This window comes from Lepisma saccharinum, chromosome 5 (genome assembly GCF_977018435.1).
Source record: "Lepisma saccharinum chromosome 5, izLepSacc3.1, whole genome shotgun sequence".
Classification (NCBI taxonomy): Eukaryota; Metazoa; Arthropoda; class Insecta; order Zygentoma; family Lepismatidae; genus Lepisma; species Lepisma saccharinum.
The window spans coordinates 74,764,928-74,789,853 of NC_139233.1; the positions used below are offsets into that span (position 1 = coordinate 74,764,928).

General features: G+C 37.3%; 1 protein-coding gene across 1 annotated transcript in view; it reads left to right on the forward strand.

Annotated features, from left to right (window-relative positions):
* Positions 1-24,926, forward strand: part of LOC145987887 (myosin-VIIa-like) — a 197,887-nt gene that overhangs the window by 38,694 nt on the left and 134,267 nt on the right. The window contains exons 3-8 of the mRNA XM_083122679.1: positions 2,954-3,100; positions 7,074-7,258; positions 16,643-16,764; positions 19,199-19,455; positions 23,250-23,415; positions 24,491-24,621. Coding sequence (XP_082978805.1) covers positions 2,954-3,100; positions 7,074-7,258; positions 16,643-16,764; positions 19,199-19,455; positions 23,250-23,415; positions 24,491-24,621 — 1,008 coding nt within the window. The remainder of the gene's footprint in view (positions 1-2,953; positions 3,101-7,073; positions 7,259-16,642; positions 16,765-19,198; positions 19,456-23,249; positions 23,416-24,490; positions 24,622-24,926) is intronic.

Consider the following 24,926-nt stretch of genomic DNA (forward strand, 5'->3'; position numbering starts at 1 on the left):
TGAATTTCCAAGTGGCCAAATGCAATATGTTACATGTAGGAAATATTATTTCATATTTATTGCATGCTCATAGTTATCGTGGGAGATGAAGAATTCATTATTAAATAGTATGACAATTAGAATTCAATCATTCTGTATATTGCAGAGCCGAGACTTGACACCATTGAAAAGTTGCAGAAATATTATTCACAACCAAGGAAGAGGATCAGAGCAAGATCCTGCATTCTTGAAGGATTATAGATTGTATTATTACGTTATTGACCTTATATTTACAGAGAAAAAAATCAAAAGATAAGAGGTTTTACAGTAAGATGTAATGTTTGCCTCAGTCTTACTATCTCAAGTCATTAATATTGTTATAATCCCTTTGTGATAGGTAAAATGTTAAAACTCATATCAAGTAAAATTGAATTTTGTTATTGCATTTTTAGTAATTGCATCACTTTGGGTATTTCAAGGGTGGATTAAAGTAGAGCATGGGGGAGGGGGGATCTAAATCTAACAATAAGTGGCTAATTAATGTAACAGTAAATGAAGATCACCTCACCTTCTTTTGACATCTCAAAAGATGTTCTCCTTAACACCTAAATTATGTTATCACCTCTATCCAAAACTTAAGCGCCTTGTACACAATCAAATGAATCATGAACAAGTCGTTGAATTGAATGCTTAAAAGGAAATGACTTAAGAGACAACGTCATTTTTCTCATTGAATCCAAGGTTAGGTCAAAGAATTTCTAATTAGGAACGGTTCTAAATAACGCCATCCAAACCTGACTGTCGATCAATCAGAGAACATGCTACTGAAATCGAATCGATTATTGGGAAGGAACATCGAGGTGTAGAATGTTATTTATTTCTAATCTGTGGTGAAGAGAAAGCCTCAAGGCAAGGTGGGAAGTGTATACACATGTTTATGAAGTGCAAGAAAGAAAAGTAAAAGCAGTGGAACATTCTGCATTTATTTAATCTCATAATGAATTTCTACAGCAGGGTGTAATGTGATAATGAAATATATTCGACAAGATGACAACAAATCGAGAAAAAAACATAATATTTTGTGTTGATCTTAAATTGAAGTTTAGGTAAACACAATGAAAAACAACTATTTGTATATCTGTGGAAATGAGTTTTTTATAAAATTATTTTGTTGTGTTCACATTGTTTTTCTGGTGTATCAAATTACATTTAGACTATTAATGCTGAGAAAATACATCACACATACACACTTCTCTCCAGTTTCTAATATGCCTTACTTCTTCCCTTGGACATACAATTAATATCTTTGTTACAGCTAATCACTAGTCTATTTATTTCTTTCCAAGCCATACACAGTGCCACGTTTTTGTAAAATGTGAACCTGTCCAATTTTTATTTGATCGTGTACATGTGCAATTTCAAACCTTTCAAGATTTCCTGTTCAAGGACTTTCAATTGTCAATTTTTGGCATTCTATTCAACAACTTGTTCGTGGTACATTTGATCGTGTACAAGGCACTTTAAACTAACAATTAACTATCAATTAACATAACAGTAAAATGGCTCTTAGACATTTAAAGAGTTGATTGCTCTTTCCTTGACACCCAAAATAAAGCTGTAATTCCCAGATTCATACAGAACCTGTTAATTATAACAACATAATAGGGAATATGATGAGCCCCTGCCATCTGAAAATATGTGATATATATATTATTTAATTATATAATATGTGTGTGGGTATAAATTATGTACATATATATGTAATTATATATATACATATATAATTTAGCATGACATTGGGTTAGGTACTGGATTGAGTCACGCCAGGAGATTTCTTAGTGAATTAAAGTGTAGGTTTCAAATTTGGGTCTTGCTGAACCACCTCTACCCTGAGTGTTATGAATGAAGGGTATTGAGAGCCTTATTCGGTTGAACGCTACTCACCCCTTACATGATGGTCTGGCCCTCAGTTACTGTCATCCTTGATGGTCGGATAGGAAACAGGTCCCTGGAGATGGCTGGAGACACTGGAGAGACTGCTGGCCTTGATGTTGATGGCGATGGGAGGTGGCAAGAGATTCGGCAGCTTATCGCTTTGGCTCTACTTCTCCAAACTAGGGCTGGCTTCTCGGCTTCTAGCTCTCTGTCAATCAGGAACAGCTTCAGTGGGACTGTTGACTTATTGCTACCGATTGCACAGAATCGCGATCTCTCTGGGTAATCTCGTCAATCTGCATCGATGATGTCGAAGGTGTTGTATTGTGTCCATTTTCCATCTCCTTCAGACGTGGTGGACTTTGCACCTCCAATTGCTCACCTGGGATACCCCTCAGTGCTGGTAGAAAGTTACAGTAAGGGACATTGCCTTGCTGATTGAGCAGAACCAAGTTGAAATTTCTTATCACTCGGCTCTGCATCTGGTGGAAGTTGGGGTGAATGAGCATTCAACCAGCAAGATTCAAAATGATATTTCAATAATGGAAATTTCGATTTTTATGCTCCCAATTCCTTCATCAATAATTATATGTATATTAAATTTTCACACACACAAATATATATATATATATAATGTGTGTGTGTATGTATTATATGACACTGTCATATAATACAACAACAACAATGGGGGGTTGTCATGCTGACCACACACGATCCCGTAACTGCTTGGATGATCTTCCACCTCGGCATGTGGGAGTGAGACCAGCAGTCAGTAGATAGGCCCTGGCCCACACAGGCTGTTGTGTGAGAAAAACAAAGAAAACTTCATTTATAAAAATGAAAGTAAATGGTGATTCCTCAATTGACATGTAAAATTACTATTGTAATCACCTTCATCTGACATTTAAAATTAACTAATCCCATCCAGAAATGACATTTAAACTAAAAAGTAAACCTTTATCCACTAAAAAGAAAAGTCATTTGTGTCCCATGAGAGAAGGTTATTAATCTGCCACTATTTTATCTCTTTATTTCATAGGAACAATGGATAACACCCGACAGACAGATCAAACCTATGCACCAAACATCAAAAGATGGAGTGGAGGACATGATTGCCCTGGGTGACCTTCATGAGGCAGGAATACTTCACAATCTTCTCATTCGTTACAATGATAACATTATTTATGTAAGTTAGTAATCATGATAAAATATATATGTATATTCTTCCTTAGAAATGTATTTGTTTGTAGTTAAAGGTACAAATTCATAACACAGCTTTTTAAAGGCTTAAAAAAACAAAAATACGGTCTTTAAACAATCAGAAGAATGCGTATCTAATAATGAATGTATTACAAATCTGATGCTTCACCTTAGTGTTTGATTCTTTACTCCTCTTTATGTTTCTTAGCCTTCCTCCATTTTCATTTACTCCTTCACAATGCCGGAGAGAAACCTAGAAGATGTTGGCTTTTTAATGTCCTATTTCCATGACTGAGCCAATGTCATTTTGTACCAATACCAATCAATGCCAAGGCTCATAACAATGCTATTACTTGAAAATTATAACAATTCAAAGTTGCTCAGAATATTTATAAATTTTAATATGGAATTTTTGTGTTGAAACTATGTCATAGCAATCTACCAGAGTTTTGTTTCAAAATATTCGTAATTTCACATGAGACAATTGTTAATCACAGCAAGTTGTTGCAAAAATAATGAAAATTGTGCCAAAGTGTTATGTGACATTTTTTCAGACTCCCGAAAAATATTAACTGGTGATTAAATTCCCACCAATACTTTCTGATAATTATATCACTGGTATCAACTGATATCCGTTATATCAGTATGTGATATCATTGATTGATTGATTTGGTGTTTTAAGTCCACTTTGTGCACAGTAAGGCTAATTGGGACTGGACCTACAGTTTAAAGTGGGATCCAAACCACTATATGCTTTCACCAGGTATCAAACCCGGCACCCCTTGATTACAAGGCAACGATGCTACCACTGCGCCATCAGAGAGGCCAGTATGTTATATCAGCATTGGCACAGCCCTAGTTATTTCATATGTGCTTATATTCTTTCCATGGTTTTAAACAGATAAGATGCACATAAATAAAGTAGCTAATTGAAAAAGAGTGTATAATTTTGTGTGTGGACCTTGCAACAGTGTAACCAGTGATACATGCCTTCTGGGTCATTATTGAGGACAAGGGGATGTTATTTAGTTAGATACATTCTATGGAGCTTTTTACATCCTTTTCTTGACCTTCCATCATTTAATCAATGCTTAAAGCGGAAGTGGGTGTGGGAGTATGACATCCACATAGCTAGAAAAATTTACGCAAAGAATCACCCCCCGTTGTCCCATTTGGAGCATCACCCAAGCTAGTAACAAGACTCAAACATGCCCTAGCTAACAATTTTCCACTTCGAGAACTACATTTAATCACCAAATCAAGTAATACTAGTGTAAAAGCAATAAAACATCAGACTTTCACATTTTTCATTATAGGTGTTTGTTCGGTTCTAGATGTTCTAAGACTGATAAGAACATCCTTTCTGCAGCACATTGTGTTAGAAGATATTTTTAGAAAATGTTTTCTGTGCATTTTCTATAACATTTTAAATACCTATTTCCATAATTAATTTACATTCCTGTATGTAAGTATTATGACCTTTACATGGTCTGAGCAATGCAGGGTAATTGCGATGAAAAATGCACTCTTAAAAGCCTGTAGTCAATACTAGCATATACATTTAGACACAGACAGTGGACAAGAGAAAACTAGGCAAACCGTCCATTAATATGTTCATGACCCCTGTTTTCAGCAATATGAAATTCAAGAATTGAAAGTAATGTACCAACAACCAGAGCACAAATTCTGCTTCACCATAAGTACAATTCTATCCCTTAAAAATTGATAGATTGAATTAGGTTATTTTACACTGCTTTTCTTCCACTTTTTGCAAAGATGAGAATGAGCAATTATACAGGGTGATTCAAAAGTTGCGCGACATAGGACAACTCCGTTATTTGTGCAGATACCGAAAAAACGATAGAGGGCATAAGTGTAGGAAATACATTGTTGGAAATCATGAGCGTAATTGTTACGACAGCAGGTGGACCATTTATTAGTCTGCTTAAAATCACAAACAAAACAAAACAAAATGACTGTCAAAATGGCAAACGGAAAAAAAGCACAAACAAATCAATGTCATAGACGTATTCCATTTACAACTGAACAACAAAATTGACAATCACAATATCAATAGCAACCGCATGGATTGGCAAACTGATACAAAGGAATGACCTGAACTGACATGTCCAGCAGCTGCACCGCTGAGACACTACCGGAGGAATTGATCGGCATCCTGTTGACGGCACATCCGAATACAGTTCAAAGAACTCTTGCGCACATTATGTAACACCATAGGTGTTATTGCTGCACAGGCTCCTCTGATGTTTTCCTGAAGTTCCTGCAGTGTTCGGGGCCTGTTTCTGTACACAACAGATTTGAGATGGCCCCAGAGGAAAAATTCAAGTGGTGTCACTCTGGAGACCTAGGCGGCCATTCCACGGGACCCCTGCAACCTATCCAATGCCCAGGTAAAACTTCATTCAGCAATTCGCGAGTTGTTAGTCCGAAATGCGGCAGTGCTCCATCTTGCTGAAAGAAAAACCCCCATCCTTTTGCTAGGGATAGATTATCCAAATAGGGCAGGAGTGTCATCTCGAGATGCTCTCTGTACAGTTCAGCAGTGAGCTTGTTGTTAAGAAATACAGGACCGATGAGAACATCCCCGTGTATGCCACACCACACATTTAACCTTGGGTCAGTCTGATGATGAGCATCTACAGCAATGTATGGGTTCTCGGTTGCCCAATACACAGCGTTATGTCTATTCACTGTTCCGTTCAGATGGAAACAGGCCTCATCGCTGAAAAGAATATCAGCTTCAAGATGTGGCTGCTGCGTTCGTCTTTCAGTAAACCACTCACAGAACTGCACCCGTCTATCTGTGTCATCTCCATGCAGTTCCTGGACAAAATGAACATGATATTGATGGAAATGATTTCTGGATAGTATCCTGGACACGGATGCTTGACTGATACCACATTCTTGAGCCATTTTTCATGTTGACCGTGTTGGACTGACTGTCAGCTTAGCTAGTACACTAGCTGAGGTTGCATGATCTGTTGCTGTATGTGGCTGCCCAGACCGTCGTTTGTCATGGATACTGCCTGTTGCCTTGAACCGCTCCAGTAAATGACCAATGGTTGCATGATGTGGCTGTGGTTGATCTGGATGCTGTCTGTGATATTCCTCCGCAGCTTCCCATAGACTCATCCCTGCAACATGGATAAGAACCATTTCCACCCTTTCCTGAATTGTGTACTGGGACATTGTTGTTGTTTACTGAAAAAAAAGAAAAATCAACATTACGGTCATGATTTAAAACGTATTTTCCAACAATTTTGTTCTTGTTTCCAGCACACAATGAAAATAATACAAATGCAACATCACGGTCATGATTTCAAACATATGTCCAACAATTTTGCCCTCTATCGTTTTTTCGATATCTGCACAAATAACGAAGTTGTCCTATGTCGCACAAATTTTGAATCACCTGTATATTGAAATGGATGAAGGGACAATCACAAAAAAAACTCCCATGCCCAGACCGGCATTGGAACTTTGAATCACTGGCATCATAACATGTTGTGTGAACTACTCCACTACAGAGGTTGGCAACATAGAAAATAGAAGATAAAGAAACGAAAATAGAAATGAACGATTTGTCTATGACTATCTTTGCAAATGATTGTACTATAACCTCAATTTTATGTACACAGTTCCTTATTTTATATTCTTTACTTATTTCGTGTCACTTGTTGGCTAATTACAATGATGATAAACTGTGATGATTACATGAAATTGATGAAGGAACATTCACAAAGGAACACCCATAACCAGGCCAGGACTCTAACCTAAAACCTTGGTAGCAAGATTGTGAGTCAGCCACTCAACTTGAGCATTGAGGCAGTTTAATAGTTTCATATTTTGGCATGTTAATAGTGGCAACAGATATTTAGATTGAATAACAAATTCATATTCTCAAATAATATTACAAATATATATATTTTTTATTACAGACATACACAGGTTCCATTTTGGTAGCCATTAATCCTTACCAAATACTACCAATTTACACAACCGAGCAGATTAAATTGTACAAAGACAGAAAAATAGGAGAACTGCCACCACACATATTTGCAATTGGAGACAGCAGCTACACTCACATGAAGCGCACAGGAAGTGACCAGTGTATAGTTATAAGGTAGAGAATGCTTTTTCTTCTTACTAGTTTTTTTTTCTTTCCTTGTTTGTATTTGGTTATTTAATATCAATTCCTTCCCCTTAAGGTTATTCAGCTAATGAGGATGAGTATTGGAGCACCAGATGTATTCATAAAACATAAAATGCTGACCACATAAATTCACAATTTATTGTGAAACTTCATCTGAAGAAGACCCTGTTAGAGGGTGGAAACGTTACATTTTTAGTGTATATTTTTTATAGAATAAATTTTGCCTTGGTCAGCATTTTATGTTTTATTAACATGGAAACAAGACTTAACAGTGTTACCAGATGTATTCAAAATACCAACTCTGGAACATCTCATGCATTTTGGTGAAGTGACATTGATAGTTTGTGCAATTTTCAGTGGAACATCGATTTCAGGGAACCAATGTGAAAAGAGCTCAAAATACAGGCAAGTGTAAAACTCAGAAAAATTTTATAACGTTATACTCTATTGGAACCATGAAGATTGAATGTATAGTGCACGAAATTATAAAGTTCTGGAACGTAAAATGGGGGTTCCACTGTATTATCCATTTTGAAACTATTAACCTGTTATGAAGTAAGAAAAAAACTGTATATTAACAGTATATTAATAGTCGGTAGGGAATCTGACTGCCATATGTGTTTGATTCCTGGGGTGGGTGATCTAACGTTGGAATTTTTCTGGTCTTTTCCCAGCATAAAGTGGCTCCGGAGATCACTCAGCCTCAAATCAATGGGTACCTTGGGGCAACCCTGGGGGGGGGGGGAGTGGCTGGAGCATGGTGCTGATCACATCACCTCCATGATAGCTGAGATTGAGAATGTGTGGAGCACTATCCCCCTATCCTCTAAATGTGTCTTCATGGCACAGTGTTATATGCACGAGGAACTTTACCCTACCTTACCTTACATCTTGCCAGGCCCATACCCAAGGGGGGGGCCATGGCCCCCCCTCGAGCCATGAAAAGTTTTAATTTTTAAAGTATAAAGACATATGAAAATAACGTTAATGATTTTTCAAATTTTAGAAGAATTTCGATTTTGTTCTTACACAAATGAATGGCTCCAGAATTCTGCAGTCTGCAATATTTGGCAATTTTAGATTTATAACCATTGATGCAAGGCTATCAGACATCCCGATTTAGTCGGGAAAGTCCATTCCCTTCAATCCATGTCCCAAGTTTTTTCGTCTCTGCTCGGACACTATGTGCTATAAAGGAAGACTCTTGCGCCACTGCACACATTGTAGCTACTGGTTGTGTAGGACTTCCTGTAGAATACCGTGTACATTTTTAAAATTGTCTGAATTTCTTTTATGAGTCAAAAACAGTTGTTTGACACTCGAGAAATAGGAACCCCTTTATTATTGAATGGTTTCTTCTGTTACAGTGTCACTAATTTTTAACATTAATTTGCATAAAGGGGAATTTTGTATGATTTTTACATTATGGAACAAAGGTTCCTCAATGACTACAATACAAAACCAACCATATGGAGGGGTGTGTGCATTTAGCTCTCTACCAGTACCGCAAGGTCTGGTCCCTTTTCTCCGCCACTGAGCAGAATCATAAAACCTTTATTTTTCTCCAGCATCAAGGTTTGTCTGCAACTGATCTAGATTGTGCCAATCATAGAATGGCTTACGATTATATGTAAATAGGAGAATCCACTTCACAGCAGAATCGTGGCGCTAGATTTTGAGGGCAAAAGATTGCCTGAACTACTTTCAACAGATATTGTTATTTTCCCAAAATACTCAAGAAAATAAGTACAATATTATTTACGAGATTCAGTCAATCTGAATTTATTTTACTACAACTTTTATTCTTTTCTACTTGTAATTGTCTTGAACATAAATACACGGGGTGTGACTATGCAAGACTGACAACTTTCACAGTATGTAGAGGACATCAAAATGAAAAAAAATCGGTGTTGCAAGATGCTGCAAATTGCATTTTCTATCCCATGATCTTGCAGTTAATATTACTGATATCTGATATAAAACTGCCTCATATTCCATCAAGAATATGAATGGTTCATTCACTTCAATGCATGTAACCAGGTAATTGAAGTTAGTTTTGCCTTAGAGTATTGGGAGTAATTTTCTTTACAGAGTTTGGTTATATGAATTATATCTTTATATTCATAAAAATAATAACAAATGACAAAACTTTATATTCAATTACAGCCACTCAAATGTTGGATTGGTAAAATTACCACCAATTTTACTGATATATCATTCTATATTGATAGCAAAAGAGTCATTAATCAGCCCCATTTCTAATAAAACACATTATGATGCTCAAACAAGCATTATTATTATAATATTCTGTACAAGGGTGGATTAAAATGGAGCGACCGCCCCCTCCGAGGCCCTTGAGGGTGCATTATGGGCAACTTCCACTGATGACCTACTTGATTTTTTCATATATTGATAAATATTTTTACACAGTTTGAATTAAATATAACACACATAGTGTCAATTAAGGATCATACAAGAGTGGAATAAAGGGCACCCCACTTCTGAGGGGCGACAGACCCTTAAGGGACTTATTTTATTTCTTCAATAATATGCATGGTTGAAATGCAATAAGGCAAATATTGTGGTCTTTTCCAAAGAACTACCGTTATGGATGAGATGGAAGCGACAAAAGGTATTAGGCAATGAGAGATAGGGGGTGAATAAACATAAGGAGGATGAAAAATAGGGGTGAGGAATGATAAGGGGATGACAAGATGCGGGGGGGGGGGGGACAAACAAAGAAAAAATGAAGAAGGATGGGGCCGATGAATGATAAGAGTGCAATAAGAGAGAGGGAGTGATGAAAGATAGGTAGTGACGAGAGACAGAATGAAAGATAAGAATGAAAGATAGGGGTGACAAGAGAGAGTGGGCGATGAGAGACAGGGGGAGCGAACAAAGATAAGAATGATGAAGGATGGAGGCGACAAGAGACAGGGGGAGCAAACAAAGATAAGAATGATGAAGGATGGAGGCGACGAGTGATTTGAGGACACGAGAGACAGGGCAAGCAAACAAAGATAAGAATGACGAAGGATGGAGGCGACGAATGATAAGAGGGCGTTGATAGACAGGGGGAGCAAACAAAGATAAGAATGATGAAGGATGGAGGCCATGAATGATAAGAGTGCGACGAGAGACAGGGAAGTGAACAAAGATAAGAATGACGAATGATAAGAGGACAATGAGAGACAGGAGAGCGAACAAAGATAAGAATGACAAAGTATGGAGATGATGAATGATAAGAGGGCAATGAGAGACAGGGGGAGTGAACAAAAATAAGAATGATGAAGGATGGAGGCGACAAGAGACAAGGGGCAAACATAGATAAGAATGATGAAGGATAAGGGTGACGAATGATAAGGTTGCAACAAGAGAGAGGGGGCAATGAGAGACAGGGGGCGAATAAGGATAAGAATAACAATAGATAGGGGCGACGAATGATAAGGGTGCCACAAGAGAGAGAGAGAGGGGCAATGAATGATAAGAGGACGATGAGAGAGAGGAGGAGCGAACAAAGATAAGAATGACGAAGGATGGGGCCAACAAAAGGTATGAGGCGACGAAAGACATAGGGCGAATAAAGATAAGAATGATGAAAGATAGGGGTGACAAATGATAAGGGGACAACAAGACAAAGAGGGATGAGGACACATAGGAGGCAACGAGAGACAGGGATGAACCAACGTAAGGTTGACGAAGGAAGTGGGATGGGCGATGAAAGATAAGCACGAAATGAACTTAAGATGAAGGACTATAATAATATTACTATGGTGGATCAAAGGAGTTGGGAGATGATCGCCCCTTCACAGGGGATCTAGAAAATACTCCCGTCACCTCTTCCTCCTCACTCATTTTTTGCATACTGTGGAAAGGCTGTAGCCAGAGAAAGAGAGCAGCTGACATGTACCTGAATGCCACTAGGGTAATGATGAAAACATTTAGTCAAACTACAACTATCAATCTCAGTAGCTTTCTGCAAGAGCAAATTAGAGGCTTGAGGAGGCCATCATTCTTCTTCTGCGCCTCTCACAACGGCTTTTTCTTTTTAGTTATTTATAAATTTGCAAATTTTGAATGATATATATCAAACACTGAGGCCTTTTATGACATACCCAAGAGCTAAAAACTAGGCGAGGTGACAGAGCAAGCAGTGCTTTTATTGCCTGTTGGAACAAGATATAGGTTAAGCTGCTCCACTGTTCCTGACAGTCACATCTATTGTAATAAAAAATCAATTAGTTGTGATTTTTTAGAAATCTATTATTCTTTATTTTATTGAAGTTAAAGAACTTAGAATAATTCGTGTGCTGAGCAAATGTTGTAGTATTTTATACAGTGCTATAAAAACCGGAGGTGCAAGTGGTGCTTCAAGCTTTGGGGTTGTGGACCCCATCCAACTTTCTTTAAAAAATTTAGAATGAATATTCCTTTTAGTTCTACAGTTAAATAAAGATGAAATTGAAGAAAACAATAATGTATCACTTATTAAGTAACACAGACTTGTGTTAAACTTATTTGCAGCAGGATGCCCCAAGATTGAATAGACTTTGCGGGCCTTTAACAAAATTGTTTCTTTGTCCTGCGGTACTCCTTGATTTATCAAAATCGAACTTCAAAATACCAGCAACGTTAGTTCTAATCTTGTACACCCAATACATTCAAATACTATATGTACAATGGAAGATATCACAATCAGTGGCGTGCCCAGGATTTTCGAAAGGGGGTGTACATTCTTTTTTAGAAATACTGGGACAAAAGGGGGTTATGACTCCCATCAACCCCACTTTGGTATGCCTCTGATCACAAAACTGGAGACCATTCGTGACGTCACTACTTTCATCCTGGAACAAGTCTATTACACTTCTTGCCCAGATTAATTTACTACTTGTTTGATATCCTCACTTTACCCATAACTGTGACCTGTGTAGAATGTGCACTTTCAAAACTTCAGCCAATAAAATATTATCTGCAGAATAGTGCTCGTCGGGAAAGATAAACAAACATGTCAATTTTGAACAATGAGCACAAGTAAACGGAACAGCTAAACATTGAACACGCTGTGAAACACTTTGCTCATGCCAAAGCATGCAAGCGAATGTTTTAGTTTTTCAAACAATTATGTTATGCTGAATTTAATATCCTTACTTCTTTCTTGTATCTTGATTGTTCGATATGTGTTAAATGAACATTCATTATTTGCTTTGTTGTAAAATGCAAACTTCTTTCAATAAACATCAGCCACAAGATGTGGATTTTCTAACTTAAAAACATTATAAGCATGGAATTCATAATTGTAACCTCCCTCATAGTGCAAGAAATATTATGGCTAGGGAGGGGTGGTGGGGCAAAAACACGACACACGGCTGGGTCTCGAACATTTTAGTCATGACAGTGATTTTATGATATATGGTAGAACTGTAGTTTGTGAGGGAAGTGTGCTGTGAGCCGAAAGTTTGGTGGGGAAGGGGTGTCATAATGGATGTCCATCCCTTCCTCCGAGAGAACATCCTTAATCCGCCACTGATTCTGTACCAATGTTTCAGAATTTATTATGGATCTTTTTTCAGGCCAAATGTTAATACTTAATTTGTAGCTTTTTTGAACAAAATATATTTTCATTACAAGATATTTATAGAAATATTGAATCTGTAAAATTATGATACCTCAAACTAACATGCCAATTAATTGGTTTAATCCCTAAACTACATTATTAAATTAACAACTGACCTAAGTATTCTGAAGCTTAAAACTGTGTGTCTTATAAATTGAATACTTAAGGAAATATTGATTCAATTTTTTGTTATTATATGTTGCTTTTCTACCTATCTAGGTTAATTGTGATGATGAAGATGAGCTGAAATGAACATACATTTATAACTTACTTGGAATTTGAATCTAGAATCTGTGGTATCTTAATGTATGATACTAAGATGGAGAGGGACAATTTCCCCTAGGTCCTTCTCTCTGAGGTAGATGGGGAGCACCGTTGCCAACTTAGCTCTTTTGAGACCAGGTCTGGCTCTTTCGTGCACTCGTTTGTCTGTGAACTGTGGCATCCGCCCCCTGCCCCACTATGATGCCATCACTAACCCCGGCCCACTTAGACCAACTTTTGCCATGTGTATACATTTTGCACATGACACGATATTGTTATGTTGGTTGTGTCACCCCATCCCCTCTTACCTCCGCAGCTACTTTTATATTGCGACTTGGCTGAGGTGAAGATGACAATATTGTTATCTGGTAATCCCTTATTTTCGATTTCATACAACCATCGGTGGATTATTGAGATGGGTGATGCCATCAGATCTGGACGGTCAAAACTAAGAATAGATTGTCAACTCTTTAAAGTTACCGGTAATAACAGCGCCCCCACCCCCTTGACAATTAAAATTACCATAGAAGGCACTTTATCCAGCCTTTGTAAATCTAGCTCCTTGAAAATCAACTTTAGCTCAATTTAAGGTGAAATTTAGCTCTTTTATGCACATCAGGTTTGGCAACACTGCCAGGATGGCTGTAGAGGGCAAGATGAAATGCATTATGCTTATGGGAGGATTATTTTATTCATTTTCTTGGGGACATCAAACTTCAGATAGCAGAAAAAACATATGATCTGGTAGAGGAACCATTGAAGATGATATTTGTGCTAGAAATAGTCTAAAATCCAATTTGTTTAGCTGTAACTTAAATTTGAAGTTGTCTCTCCATAAGGAATACATGGGATTCTGTAAATACTTATTCATCACATATTTCAAACATTGTATCTAGCTTAATTGGCACATAGTGGTTCGGATCCCACTTTAAACTGTAGGTTCAGTCCCAATTAGCCTTACTGTGTACAAAGTGGACTTAAAACACCAAATCAAACGGTATCTAGCTTAATAATCAACTTTAAAAACCGCTTCCACTTGCAACATGGAGAGAAATTCATACTCTCAAAGCATGTGTGAATTTTCTATAGTAGCAGTGCCTATTCTGACGATATTTAAATAAATGCATACCTGGTGCGAAATTGTCACACCTCACCTTAACTACTCTACCCAGTGGCTGGCTAGGAAAATATTTAAATCTAGGAGTTGAAGAGAGAAGTGAAAAACAGGGCTTCATGCTCGTATACTTTATACAGGGTTATTATAAATGATGGACCCATTTTCAAAACATCATATTTATTGAGGTACAAATCCAAAGTGAACAAGCTATATACCAATGGAAAGAGGAAGGTTCAAAGTTTGTTACCACAATGTTTGTAACTGTTATAAATGTTCAATGTGGCCACCATTGGCTGCACGGCAAACATCGACGCGGTAGCCAAACTCGTTCCACACACGCGTAAGCATATCTTCTGTTACCGAGTGCACGGCAGCAGTGATCCGGTTACGCAGATCGTTCAGAGTTGTTGGTAGAGGCGGGACGTAAACAGCTTCCTTCACATAACTCCATAAGAAATAGTCACAGGGTGTGAGATCCGGAGATCTGGGTGGCCAGAAGTGCAGAGCCAGGTCCTCAATTCCCCTGCGACCTATCCAGCACTGAGGAAGGGAGTCATTCAAAAAGTCTCATACAGATCGGTGCCAATGGGGCGGAGCTCCATCCTGTTGGAAGATGAAGTCCTGGGAATCTTCCATAACTTGAGGGAACAACCATTGTTCCAACATGTCCAGGTACGTGATTCCCGTTACAGTTCTTTCCGCAAAGAAAAATGGTCCATAAACCTTTGCACTGGATATGGCACAGAACACGTTGATCTTCGGTGAGTCTCTTTCATGTTGCACGGTTGCATGTGGATTTTCCAAACCCCATATGCGAACATTGTGTCTGTTGACTTTTCCACTGAGGTGGAACGTGGCTTCATCGCTAAAAATTATACACTGTAGAAATGCGTCATCCTCCATCTTTGCTAGCAGATCATCACAAAATGCGATACGCTTCTCTTTGTCATTGGGTGTGAGAGCCTGTACCATTTGTAATCGGTAGGGCTTGTACAGCAAACGTCTTTTCAGAACTTTCCATACCGTTGGTTGGGGTATTCCAAGCTCTCGACTAGCTCTGTTGGTAGACTTTTTGGGACTATGCACAAAACTTTCTTCAATCCGTTGGACATCGTCCTCTGACACACGCGGTCGGCCTGTGCTTTTTCCTTTGCACACACTTCTAGTCGCTTGAAATTGCTGAAACCAAAGGCTAATGCTTTTCCTAGTTAGTGGTTTGCTACCGAATTTGGTACGGAATGCCCGCTGCACTGCAATTTGCGACTCACTTTTCGCAAACTCAAACACACAGAAAACCTTGTGCTCCAAGGTCGCCATCTCGCTCACAACTGACAGAGACGGTCCTATCGCGAACTCTACCAGCCACTTCCGCAACCACCACAGCCCGCCGGCCGCTGCCCACCAGAAACTTTGAACCTTCCTCTTTCCATTGGTATATAGCTTGTTCAATTTGGATCTGTACTTCCCTACCTATGACGTTTTGAAAATGGGTCCATCATTTATAATAACCCTGTATATCCTGTAGCATTGTAGAAACATACATACAATCAGGAAATAGTTTCATCACATGGAGAATTGTTAATGTATTATTTTGGACAATAACACATGAAAAAAGAAAGGAAGAGATGCAGAAGAGTAGATAAATAGAAATGGAAGGAAACAGTAAACCCTTACCACAAAATGAAAAGGATATTTTGCAGTCTACAGTATGACACCATCTTTTCTTCTTCAGTGAATATGTGCAGGCACACAGCCGGGGGGAGGGCTCAGGAGCACCCTGAAATCCTAAAAAAGTGCAATTTAAATAGTGTACAGTGGTAATTAATTTTACTTTCTTAGCTGTTGTTGTTTTAAGTACAGTTTATGCAAAGAAAAGCTAATCGGGATTGGACCTACAGTTTAAAGTGGGATCTGAACCACTGTGCTATGTGCCTCCACCGGGATTGAACCAGCGATCCCTTGATTAGAAGGTGACAATGTTACCATATTTCTTAGTAGGATTAAACATTTTGCATAGTAAGTTGTAATATACTGAGAGATTCATCTTCAGGGCTTCAACTCTTCACTTTTTCACCTTTAGATAGCAGCTGGTGATAAGGGATGAGCCCCCTCCCCCAAATAATATTCTACCTATGGGTCTGAACATTCCACCAGGCCAAAAAATTCAGAAATTTTCATTTATGTGATAGGTGTTCTACTATTTACTTCCATTTTTTTTATTGATTTTGGACCTTAATATTCCAGATTAATATAAATAATAATGTCAATTTCAGATCATTCTTTAAAATTATTGTAATCAATTTTTCTTTTGATTTGAATCCTTATTGTCATTAATGCAATATTTTATAATTAATTTCAGTGGAGAGAGTGGAGCAGGCAAAACTGAGAGCACAAAACTGATTCTTCAATATTTGGCTACAATCAGTGGAAAGCACTCATGGATTGAGCAACAGATTTTGGAGGCTAATCCTATTTTGGAAGGTTTGTATACATTTTATTATGTTACTTTTCCTTTAATTTTGATTTTTATATTGAACAATGGCAATCCTGTACTCATACACTCATATTAATGTTGTATTAATTTTTTCATTATTTGTGAAGCAAATATCGCATATTCCTTTACAAAAATAATATAATTTGTAAATAGAAGAATGCTTAGTGAGGTTCAGTGACACATTAAAAATAATTTCTATGTTTTGTCTTTGGTTTTACACTGTGATCTATAAAACCAGATAGCAACATCTACTGGACTCAACAAACTGATCTTGCAGCAACTTGATAAGCTATGGTCCAAAACTGGTTATTTTGCTCCATAGTTGATTGTTACTTTTTAATTGCAAGATCTAGTTTGATTTATTAGTTGCTTTCTATAACTCCATAAGGTATGAACAAGATGGTTTTACATGTTACAGTTTGTGATTTGTTGTAAATGTGCTGCATATGCTTATACATAATAAATGTAATGTATTTTTCAGCAGAACGTTGGAAACACATTATGTTGTACTTTATTTGAAGTTTAGATGTTTAAAATTCATAATTTTTGACATTCATTTCACGCAATTAACTTTTTCCATTTTGTATGTAGGTTTTACCTTATCAAGCTCCTGTGGTATTTTGTGTTTGATGACCTCGAGTGTCAGGTTTGGTGTTTATCCAGTATTGCGAAGGCAAATAGGGGATCTATTTCAAAGAAAGAATAGCAGATTTAAGTTTTGAAAGTTAGATAACATTGCTGGTGGGACGTTACACCATGCATCACCCAAAGAGAAACCATCTGATGGACCCTGGCACTCAACTCACTGTTACTTCATCACAACATTATTTTGTGGATCATAATGAGGGCCTTGAACTAGATTTGGTCAATCTGTTATGTATGCCTTGTGTTACAACTTCTGGGCTTAGATACACCATCCCAATCCAGCAGTTTAGAACATTGTGACTTGACCACAGGCCTGGATGTCCCATTCCATGCCCAGAAATTTTGAACAAAACTAAATTCAAGAAAATGTTACTGTTTTGCTATGGTATGTTACTTTTACTCCCCCATTCATGAGTAATAACAGGTTGTGGTTTTGTTCTAATTTACATATTATTGTTATTATTAATATTATCTGTGGTTACTTTATGTATAATATGTCTTTAAAGTGAAGTGAAATTAATGCAAATTGTGATTAGAACATTTTATCAGTGGATAAGAATATTGTATGTCTTGCAAAACATCAGTGACTACCCAAGTAACCAAAAGTGTACTGAAATTGGTTGGCCAAATGTAAGAACATACTGTTGGGCAAATGTAATTTTAGCTATGGTTCCAATATTAGCCCAACATGTGGTTTTTACATTGGGCCAAAATGTGGTATTTATGTTGGGCCAAATGTAAAATCTAGTACATATTATTGGTGTAAAATAAAAAAAATATACACAGCACAGTCTATTCATATGGTATCATTGTTTTCAAGGTACCTTCAAGTGGTAGCACAAAAAAAAAACTTTATAGAGTTTACTTAGTTTTTCACCTTTCATGGAAGTTAGTCTGCACGTAACATTGTTTATTTTACATATATGGATCTTGAGCCACCTTCACAAGAATACCTGTAAGAATGTTCTTGTTCTGCTACAGCCAAACAGCCAAACAATAAGCAATTCCTGCAGGCCCCCACGGCAGAGTGGTTATTAGCGAATCCCAGCCCGGGCGTGGATGTTTGTGAGTGTCCATTCATCAATTTCATCATATCATCACTCATCCCCATCTTTGCAAATTATCCAAAAGTGGCACAAGAAGCGAAGTAAAGTAAAGCAAATGAATGAATCCATCAATAAGCACCAATCCCAGCACCGAGATATATTTCATCCATGGTGGCTGACAAAGGACTCGTGAGTGACTACAAGTTAAAAGTACATTAACAAAGTAAAAACTGCAGTTGGCCCAATGGTTGTGGTTACTTGGGTACATTCTGCCTACATCAACACAAAATAATAACAAGAGACTTAATCATTTTGAACTATTGAAATAATTCAAATGAACTCTTGTTCAAATCTCGGCTGACAGTCGACCCAGTATAGCAAGATCAGTGTTGCACATACATTACTCTGTAGGAACACTATAGTAAGTAAAGGGCTGAATGGTCCTGATATTTACAAACAACCTGTCAAGAAAGCCTTGGCATTGTAGATCATAAGTATTTTACCAGTGCCACCATAGTTTCCAATGTGCAGTGCAGGACCTCCAGTTGCAACAGAATTAATTATTGGAGAAGATAGATGACGTGATTGGCACTAATGGGGGTGTGTCTCCTACAAGTCATGGCAGGTGGATGAAACAGTCAGTCAAATGATGATATACTAGAAATTTGACAGTGCTCTTACACTATTGGAGGCCAAATGTAACACCTATTATACATTTTTCTTTTCACAGCATTTGGAAATGCCAAAACCATTAGAAATGACAACTCGTCGAGGTTTGGCAAGTACATCGACATCCACTTCAACAAGCAGGGGGTGATAGAGGGAGCCAAGATAGAGCAGTACCTACTGGAGAAATCCCGCATTGTCTCCCAAAGCACAGACGAAAGGAATTACCATATATTCTACTGCATGCTAGCTGGTCTAGGCAGAGATGAAAAACAGAAACTCGACTTGGGGGATGCTTCCCAGTACCTGTATCTCACTGGTGTGAGTATATTAATTTTATTAACATACATGCATATGTGAAGTTTTGAATTCCTCTATCCCTCTCTCTACAAATACAACCTGGATATAGTGTTTTAATTAAACCCAATTATGACATCAATCTTGTGTTTAGCAAAAGTTTGGCAAAGTCTACATTATGCTTGGATCAAAGTGGATTAAAGTGGATGTTCTCTGGATGCAATCCCATTATTATCTCATTGAACTCTGGAGCTTGGTATTGGTAAGAAAGGAGCAAAATGCTTTATTGAGTAGAGTGTACTACATAACAGCTTTTGACCAAGAAATTGTAACCAATCCATACAGGCAATTAGGGTAAAGTTTCATGGATTAGAAATGTTGGGTCTCTTCTTCTTAAAACTTTCAAAGAAGTTTCTGCAAAAGAATTTGGAAGCTAAAACAATGTTTTCTTATTCATGTAGTGCTGACAGAAATAAGAAAAAAAATACAGAAAAATTTTCTTGCTTGGTTTGCTTCCAATACAAAAAATTGTATGACGGTCAAAACAAATTTATTTATATTAAATAAAAGTAATTATGTATGCAGTTACATGCACTGAGGAGTAGCTAGTCTAGCAGAGATAGATCAATCAATCTCACATCTCTAATTATTTTCAAATCACAATATTTATTGTCTTGTTGAAGCCACAGTTCATACTTTTATTTTTCACGTGCTTCTCGTCCCTCAGTGCGATCAGTGGGCAAGGCTGCAAGGAGCTACTCTAGCTGGCTTTTCCTCCACCTCACCAGTTCCAGGTAGAATACAGCTGCTGGAAGGGAAAGGGAAGATTTCTGCCTCTACCTCCTTCCCCCACCCCCCGCTGCAATGGTTGAAAGGTCGTGGTTTCAAGTACCCCAGTCTATCTCCTATAGAAACAGATAGGGGATTGGTTTCCCCTCGATTCCTTTGTAAATCCTCTAAATAACTCAGCAGGAAAATTTCTGTAGTACTTATGTTTTCTGTATTTACACCACAACATTTTACACATTGTGCAATATGTAAGTAATATGGGATGTAGTTTTATTATTTTATTATTATGTGCAGACAAAAATGTTAAGTTTTCTTTCTTTCTTTTTTTCAAATATGGAATATATAATGATGATTAAATAACAAATATTTGCTCATGCTCTCTCTCTCGCTCTTGTTTTAGTAGTGTTTTAATTAAATATACTAATCTCTTGGCCTCTAATAAAAACAATTGGTAAGCTAAACAGTCAAAACTATGGATGTATTTATTTGGGCAAGAGAATGCATGTTCTAATTGTTGTTGTTGGTTTGGTTTATTTTACTTAGCTTTTCTGCCACATTTGGTTATCACGATAATGAGGTTGAGTGATGATATGATGAAAAAAGAACAATCCAGGCCAGAATTCGAACCCATGACAAGCGCTCATTCTTGTTCTTATATGTTGTACTCTGCAGTTAATAATGAAATAATTTGGAGTGAAAAATTTATCCCAGAACTCAAAAATCCAAATGAATATTATTGAAGAAATTACAAAAAAGTGTGTTTTGTAACCTGTTTATCCCCTTTAATATATTTAATTTTTGCCACCTCCCATCACTTTTTCTAGCTATATAGATTCAATCACGTTAAGTAGCTAATAAGCTTATGGAAGTCACGAGGGACAATCATAAACAGAGAACTCTGGAATCCTGATTTCACAGTGTCCTGCAGATGCACTGGGAGGAAATTATTATTATTATTATTTTTTAGTGTTGTTCTTCCATCACTTCACCTAACTTCTGCCACGATGATGAACGTTGATTAAATTAAATGGGTGAAGGGTGGATACAAAGAAACACTCATGCACAGGCCAGTATCATCATATCATCTTCGCAATTAACCAAATGTGACAAAAATGCAATGCTAAGTAACAAAAATCAAATCAAATCATTGATTTATTACCTAATTTTAGTTTATTTTACTTGGCTGTTCTGCCACTTTTGGCTAATCACGAAGATGATATAATAAAATTGATGAAGGGACACACACAAAGAACACCTATGGGTAAGCTGGGATTGAACCCAGGATCTCTGACTTAGTTGTCAAATCAAATTGTTGTTGATTTTTGAAAGGGGGGTGGGAGTTATGCGTACTTTTTTTAGTAGTCATTCCTCATTTTGCAATCTTTTCCTTGTCTTTGACGTTTTTTTTTTGCAATACTGGGTGATAAAGGGAGGGAATGACCCACACTAACCCCCCCTTAAGCATGCCACTGATTGCTACCCCAGGTGTCGACATAACCACACAGCACTGACTGTATGATATGTTAATTAGAGTGTTTGATATACAAGATTCTAAGAAATAATATAAAGGAAGATGAGCAGGGTGCATTTTTTTCCAAAGAGGGGGAGGGGAAGCTCAAATTCTATTCTCATCCTGGGCCTAGTAATCTCCATCTATGGCTTTGATATCTGGTGCAACATCATGAGTAAAGCACTCAACACGTTTGAAAATGGCCATCAGAATATAGAATTAATAAGTTAAGGGTAGATGAACATCTATACACATTTAAATTGATTTTACATTGAGTTGGTATTGAGACTCTTGTGTAGAGTGCCCGGATCCCCATAACTAAAGCCATGTCCCAAAGATGCAAGACCGTACTTGAAGTGAGCATACTTCAAGAATGGTCTCGCAGTGCAGTCTTGAAGTCATGGACTGGAAGTGAAAAATCTTTCGAACTGTACTTCAACTGCAGCGCCAAATATGATCAGTAGATATAACTGAGGACACATTGGCTTTCCACGTTTTAAACTCTTGTTTTCACAACAGAAATCACATAGCATTTGCAAATGTTCTTAATACATACATTTCCACACATTAGAAGAACTGCAACAAACAACTTACTGGCTTTCTACCTCTGTGATTTCAAACAAATGAACAGCAAGTCCGCTTGTCACGTGACCGAGCATGCAACTTGGCATGCTCTGCCCTGTGGTCTCGATACCTCGTGAACTTGATGCTTTCAAACTGTACTAGGTGACGTCACTTCCGTCAAGACCATACTTCAAAATCTATTCTTTGTACCTTTCGGACAGACTAAGCCAGTATGCTCATGCAGGATCTTTTGATTACATGAAGCATTCAAGTAATTCTAAATATATTTATTTACACAGACACATAGGATTGTGCATTTAGATCACTGTATATAACAAAATGGACGGTTGTCAGAGGAAGGCTAGATGATAATACATAGATTATATTGTATATGATATTAATGAAGCATTATCCTACTAAGTAAGCCAAAGCATAGGCATAACTTAGCATGGCAATAAGGGGCACTTGCCTCCCACAATTTTCAGGTTTATTAAAATTTACAAGTTAGGGAACCTGACGAGCAAAGTAATAAAGAGTAATATTGGTGATTTCACAAACGTCACAGTTATTTAGCAAATAATCATGGGCTCTATTTTAATGAGATGGATAACTTTTCGAATCTATTCTCCCAAAGTTAAGTCCCAGGCTTGATTCTGCCCCTCAAAATTAGGCCCCAAGTCTGATTCTGCCCCCTCAAAATTAAGGCACAAGTCAAATTCTGTCCCCTCAAAAACTAGCCCCAAGTTTGATTCTGCTCCCTCAAAATTAGGCCCCAAGTTACGCCCATGAGACATATTTTAAACTGTAATTATATAATATTAGTAAAAGCTTAATAATTAAGACTATCGGGTTTATAAGTATATATTATCCTTACATTATTTTTGAAACAATCTTTTCAATACTTCTGCAAGATTTATTCAGATTTAATATATTAGTTGTAAACAATCTTTCACAGGGTGGAAGTGTGACATGTGAAGGAATTGATGATGCAGTAAAATTTGTTGAAATCAAATCAGCAATGAAGGTTCTTATGTTTTCTGATCAGGAAATATTCGAAATTTTTAAGCTGCTGGCAGCATTGTTACACATGGGAAATATTAAATACAAGGCAGCTGTGATAGGTAAGGAACTGTTGTGTCTCAATCATATTGTAGTTTGTGTATGTACAAACTTTACAAGACTTTACGTTTGTATGTGTTTAAACTTATGTGCATGAAATTTTGCAAACTAAAAATGTAGAAGTAAGTACTTCATTTGAGTATAATAAAAATAAAATGTAAGTTACAGTGACAGTTGACAGCATGATGTTAATCAAACATGAGCACCATCCCCCAAACATTATGGTTAAAATTACATGTTGGCTTAAAAATTGTTATGCAGCACAATTAGGGAATATTTAATTTGAAGGCTGGACATGCATACACAAATTTGCAGTTAAAAAAATGTATTCCTCTCTTAAATGAAATCGTAAATATGGCACTAGCAGGATGTAATACAGGCCTCGTCATCCTACAGGATTTCTGCATGTGTAGACTGCAGACCAAGCAGCAGTTCTGTAGCATTGTAAGAGGGGTGGAAAGGGGGAGTGAGTGAGGTAGGAGACTTCGTAGGTCACACTTATGCAGTGGGGAATCTCTCATTCTGCCTGATTCATGAGTGACAGTGCAGTGTGGCATTGTAATCATTGGTAGAAGAAACAGGAGGCGGTTCTGTGAAAAGGAGTGTGCCTTCTCCCACAGTATTGTTTCCATCTTAATGCAAGCACCCCTCAACCCATGCTCTGCTGCTTACTGGCATTGAGGTGCAGTGTGCAGGTGAGAAGTTTGAACTACACAGAACACTAATTGACATCCACAAGTGCATGCAGGTTGTTCAAGTCCAATGTAATATCTGATGTTAGTTTCACATTTGACAAGCAATACATTTGTACAGAAAGAAGTCCTGGGTTCAAAAGTTCAGTGTAGACACAGCCATGAGAACAACTGAGGAGCAATTTAAAAGAAAGAGTGACGCTCTGATTTAGAAAGCCAGATAACTTGATATGCTGATCATGCATCAAGCAATAGGAAAAAAAACCTGCACTTAACTTTGGCTCTTTAAGAGTTGTTGCACTACAAGGTTAATTTTAGTTTTATTTATTTTACTTTACTCAAGTATAAAGGATTAATATACCACACTGTTAATGAATTTTTACAGCTAATTTAGATGCAACAGAAATTCCAGATCGTTCAAATGTTCAGAGGGTAGCAACTTTGCTAGGTGTTCCTGTGCAGCCCTTAATAGAAGCATTGACAAGTAAAACCATTTTTGCTCATGGGGAAACTGTTGTAAGTATTACATTGTTTCTTTTCATTATTTCTAACAAAACTATTTGAAATTAGTAGACTTATTAAAATATTGGATGTACTCAGTATGAACCTTCTTTTTTTAAAAGTACAAAATTATACTCACCCATCTGCCCATGTGCTTTCAGAGTGGATACTAAAATTTGGGTGTATATTTAGCTTCCTATTTCAATAATATTTTATGTGGTTTTCTTATTTCAATGTCACTTTTCTGACTCTTTAGTATAATTGAAATCGTTGGATGATGGGATGAAATTGATGAAGGAACACTCACAAAGGACCACCCA